General features: G+C 40.7%; 1 protein-coding gene across 1 annotated transcript; it reads right to left on the bottom strand.

Annotated features, from left to right (window-relative positions):
- Positions 1-1716: 1716 nt before the first annotated feature.
- ERRFI1 (ERBB receptor feedback inhibitor 1) lies at positions 1717-5151 on the bottom strand. The gene is made up of 3 exons (XM_082329059.1): positions 4870-5151; positions 4653-4729; positions 1717-4036 (listed from the first exon to the last, which is right to left on the bottom strand). Exons 1-3 carry the CDS (start codon positions 4989-4991, stop codon positions 2838-2840), a joined length of 1398 nt encoding a protein of 465 aa, XP_082185185.1. The 5' UTR covers positions 4992-5151; the 3' UTR covers positions 1717-2837.

Raw genomic sequence — 5151 nt, 5'->3', positions numbered from 1 at the left:
TTTAAGCCAAAACAACCCCACTGAAAGCAGGGAAGATGCTTACTGTGGGGTATCTGCATGGGGAAGCTTTCTTCTTTTTCCTGTCCAAGAGTGGCTTTGCTACTAATTTGAGAGTAAATGCTATTAAGGGCAGAACTGTGACTTGAGGCCTTTGGAAATTCAAGTGCTTCCAGGCAAGGGGAAAAGAGCAGTCTGTTCAGGCCCAGGAACCTAGGCTAAAAACAGGGGTTCCAAGTATCAGGAACAGAGTGGGACCCAGAGACAAAAGCTAGAAGAGATTTGCAGGGCGGTTGCTTGGGTTTAGACTGAGTTCTACTGAAATGACAACTACTGAGTCTGTGCCAAGTCTCACAATCAACAAGGAATGAGCTGCAGCTTAGCAGTGTTGATCTGTTTGCTGCAGCAGTGATAGTGTAACTGAGAAGGTATGTTATTTTGGGGTCCTAGGGTTAAAGCTGCTCAGATCTAAGGGGAAGGTTGCAAGTACCAGTTTGACTTTTTCCACCTTAGAAAAATGTAGGGGGTGGAGGGGAAACGGAGCTTTCAGTACAAAGAATAGTATAGTCAACAGCCTTGCACAGGATTAGATACCTTGTTTATGTTTTGGAGGCCAATCTGTGTGGGTTCTTAGCAGTCTTATGGCACAGCAGTAGGTTTTTAAGCACTTACATAAATGAAACTTAGCAATCTCCCCAGCTATAAAAGCCAAGTAACTAGGCATTACTGAAAAACTACATCTGGCATTTTTTTCCGTCGAGTATAATTCTAAGGATGGTAACCTGCTTTGTTCTTAAATAAGCTTATTGGCAGAAAAGGTGAAGACTGCAGACTGCCAGATCAAGGCAAGTATTTACCTGCATACACAGCTAAAAGATCAAGGTTGTGTGATGCTTCGTATCTTCAGTAACCTTATCCATGGCTCACATACTACAGTTAAATGTACTTGCTTTGTGATGAGTATTCGCAATTTCTTTCTCCTCTTAAGAAGAAAAAAAAATTGCCATGCTGTGCTCAAGCTTTTTTCATCCTCAGAATACGAGTAGCTACTCTTCAGTCACCCTTCATGTACAACTTAGTTTTTTGTTTTTTTTTTTTAACAGGTGAGACATTAAAGACAGGAACACTACTGCCCTCTCTTTTCTGTACAATGGTGCCTAACATGCTACAGGTGACTCTAGAAATAACAAAGATTATTATTACTGATAGGCTGAATAACTTAATCTTACAGAATGTTTTATGGCCAGCACAAAACTATAGACACCGTGCTACCAGGTAGTAAGGAGAAATTAAAATTAATGGTGTGCAATGTGAGTTCTTGAACATGTCTGCAAAAATCTTAATTTTAATTAAATGCAAGCTGAATTCAACATTTGTTGCACATTTACCATTATTCACTTTGAACTTTCCAGTAAATGCAGAACTCAAATGCACAATATTCAATAAAGCAAAACCCAAAATGTATCATAAATAAGTATTTTATAACTTTATTAAACTTGAGACATGACGATATTCAAAATACAAAGTGAATTCTTTTTAATTCAATACTGTACATGATGCAGAAATATCAGTGCATTTCTATAGCATGTATTTCACCTTCATTTAGTTTGTACTAAAACAAATAAAAAGTAAGCTTTAAAATAGCTCAAACATCTCATTCAGCAGTTTAAACTGTAAACAGCTTGTTTATTTCTGTTAGGAGGAACACATTCATCTTCTGTACCTCCATTAATGAGCACCCTTTCTCTTGTGCTTATCTGTAAGAGGATAAATGTAATCAAAATGAGCATGAGAAACTGCTAATGCACAAATGTGGCACCTCAATGATCCACCTTTAGCGGATCACTGAGGCACAGTGAGGAAAAATTAAACAGCAAGAAGCAGCATCTGAAGCAGCGAGAGATGGGACTGACACTGTTCATAAATGGAATCATGTTTTTTCCTCATACCCTCCTCCTCTCCTAAAATACTGAATAGAAACCAAAACACAAGACCAGCTTGTGCTGCGTTTCTGTATTTAATACAGTCAGAATTTCAGACTCTAGGTGAGCATGTAGTTGTTGCTGCCTACTTAATAGCAACCGTATAGCTGCTCATATCCACTGCCAGTTTTGGGACACTTTCAAGCATTTCTAGGATCCAGCAGGAAAAGAGCAGCAGCAGAGGCTTAGCAATAGCTGGTCCAAGTCTCTCCTAGGAATAACCGCAAAATTGAGCCAAGTGTGTCTAGCAACTGAAAGAATCCACAAAACCTAACTCACTTTAAAAGTCTATTAGCTTCAAATTAAGTTGTAAAATAGATTCATCTTTTGAAACATGTTTCCAATATGCTTGCCAAGTCTTGAAGTGGATATCAGATCTTGCAGTTACCTTCTTACCAGGTTGGCATATCCTAGTCAAAGAGGATAAAGTCTGTTCTCAGCAGAGTTACTGTGTGAAAGAAATTTTGGAAATGCCTGATGCAAAAACTGTACTGCTATATCCACTCTGTTGTCAGCTTTACAAGTGACTCATAAGCAAAGCTGGATTTTTTTTTTTTTTTTTGATAACGTGACTACCAAATATGTTCATCTAGGCAGCATATAACTGGCCAACTGTGACTACTATCCCTCTATGTTTCTATGGAATCTTTGTAGCTTTTCAGCTATATATACCAAGACAAAAAACAGTCTTAAGAAACATATCAGAGATACGCAGCATAGGAGGACTTTACCATCCACTTTCCAGTTCTCGGAGGACAAACTGGTCCTACTTCATTATCCGAGAACCTCAAGAGCTTTGTAACGTGATGAAGTTCAGCTCCATCCCAAACAACTGAGCTGAGACTGTGCTCCCAGAGACTATGGGGAAACCACGTAAGACAGGTGTTTTCGTTTCAGATGACCAGCTACGTCCATTCTAGGTTTTGAGTCCAGTTTTGTTGGGGCTGAAGTGGCTGTGCAGTCACCAGACCAAGACTGAACCTCTGTGTTAGAGCTACTTTCTTCTGCTTCCCTGAAGAATTTCTCATACTTGTCCAAATACGGAGGCCTTTCAGGCAGCAGATAGTAGTGTGTTGAACTGGCCTTCTTACCGTTTTCAATAATCGGAAGAATGCAAGGGACCCTGTTGGCAGATCCTTCACTATTTTGTCTTTGTAGAGCTTTGCTGCTGACATATTTAGGATCAGGTGCAAAACTCTGGGTCGGGGGCATAACCCCATTGAGGTATGACGGCAGGCTTTTGGGACTTGGCGTACGGGAATTGCTGCGTGACAAAGGTTCTCTTGGGGGCACTTTTGGAGGCCTGTCTTCATCACTGTACGCACTAGAAGCAACTTCTGCTGACCACCTTCTGTAATCTGGTTTGAGAGCCCTTGGAGGTATGGGAACCCTTGGTGGAATCTCTGGTTTATCTTCATCAGAGTTTGGAGAAGACCTGTGTAAGTGTCCGGATAGTCTTACTACTGGTTTATTAAGAGATCCAGCTGGCCCGGAATGGGACCTTCGCAAACGCCGATGCAGCTGCTGTGGAGGAGGATAAATACTGGATACGTATCCATTTAGGCTTTGTGTAGGGTTGGCATCTTCTGGTTTTGGTCCTGTTGGAGTATCAAAGTATGCATAGTTGATTTGTCCACAGCCCCTAAAGCTCCGCCGGCTTGGAGCACTGGATTTAAAAGGAGGAAGTTCATAATCTTCTAACAAAAAGTCAGTGTCTGAGCTAGTCAGGAATTCCACCTCTTTGTCAACCTCATCTGGAGCGAGGTCTTCAGAAATAGGCAGAGGGGGTAGTGGCCTGGAGCTACGGTCATTGAAAGATGCAGGCAGAAACTGAATTGGCCCATTTTTTATTGGCATGTGAGGAGGTGTTTCTTCAGAAACACAGCCCATGGTTAATGACAGTTTACTAAAGCCAGGAACGAGATGGTCTTCATATCTTGAATTTGGCTGTTCATTTTTGGGACTTACAGGAGGTGGACTGGATTTCTGAGATGGGACTTGGATGCAACTTGCACCAAAGCTGTGGTCATTCATGGAAGCATGGTTGGAAGAGTGCCCTAAAAAGGTGAGAAAGTCTTAGAAACACTTTTCTAAGCAATGCTCTAGCACACAACTTTGCCATTACATATTTAATTCCTTCTAATGCAACAATAAGTAATGTATATTTAATGATCCCAGTAGCAAAACTTAGCTATTATAGATCTCTTCTGGTCGTGGATTTATGTGCTTAGTTAAGAGAGCAGCTGATTACCTTACTGGTTTAGGCCAGTGCTCCAGTTAAATGAGGTAGTTCAAGAGACCCCAAGCACAAGCAACAGAACAGGGCTACAGCTACCAAGATCCCAGCAGAGGACTACAATGGAACAAGTGCTATTTTACTAAACGATGTTTCTGTCAGAAATGTAATGGCAACTCAGAGGCCTCTAAGTACAAGGACAAGTTTTTTGTTTGTTTGTTTTAACTTGATCATGTTGTTTAATTTTTTTTATTTTTTTAGTTGGGCTTGAATAGTAGTAGCTTCTTGAAATGTTTGCATTCTGTCACCAGAGGGCAGCCTTATATCCAGCATGAGAAAGCATTTAGTGTCTTAGGGAAGACGTGAGGATTTTTTTTTTTCTCCAAGATAAATCCATTGCACTACCTAAATACATATGTGTTAGTGTTTATACTTACCAATGGATGGTAAATGTTGCTCTGTTGATGGATTCAAATTATACGCCACTGCTATAGGGTCCACACTAAAGAAAGTACTAAAAAAAAAAAGGGGGTGGGGGGGAGGAAGAAAAAGCCTTCACTGTAAATAAACTATAGGTCACTACTGGTACAAGTATTCTTAACGCTCATCTCGTATACTTGAAGATGCAATACATCACATTTTAGCCTCACTCACTTTTCAAATCCACTGTGACTACCCCAGCAGGTTTTCAGATTCCCCATGCCTTGACTAGTGTGAAGAAACCCATTTTTTAATGGGACTCTCATCTCCTGAGCAGCAACTCCTGCAGTTGACATTGTGCACTGCTCTCTGGTGATGTCTCACGACCCTAGAAATTCACAGTCCTTGACAGGTTGCCTGCAGTTTTCATTCCCTTCAAAAGAGAGAAGGACACAAATATCAGAAATGCAAACTTGATGAGTTCATCTCTCATCTGAAATTTCAGTATTCCAAGGA

The sequence above is a fragment of the Platalea leucorodia genome (assembly GCF_965183815.1).
Source record: "Platalea leucorodia genome assembly, chromosome: 17".
Taxonomy (NCBI): Eukaryota; Metazoa; Chordata; class Aves; order Pelecaniformes; family Threskiornithidae; genus Platalea; species Platalea leucorodia.
The sequence above is the reverse complement of the archived record's forward strand: the minus strand, read 5'-3'. Positions and strand labels throughout refer to the sequence as shown.

Bases quoted from the DNA above. Each gene is read 5' to 3' on its own strand.
- ERRFI1 (XM_082329059.1), bottom strand. From the start codon at position 4,991: ATGTCAACTGCAGGAGTTGCTGCTCAGGAGATGAGAGTCCCATTAAAA. The intron at 4,730-4,869 runs GTGAGTGAGGCT...TTTTTTTTTTAG, and splicing joins AGTCACAGTGGATTTGAAAA to TACTTTCTTTAGTGTGGACC. The intron at 4,037-4,652 runs GTAAGTATAAAC...TCACCTTTTTAG, and splicing joins GCAACATTTACCATCCATTG to GGCACTCTTCCAACCATGCT.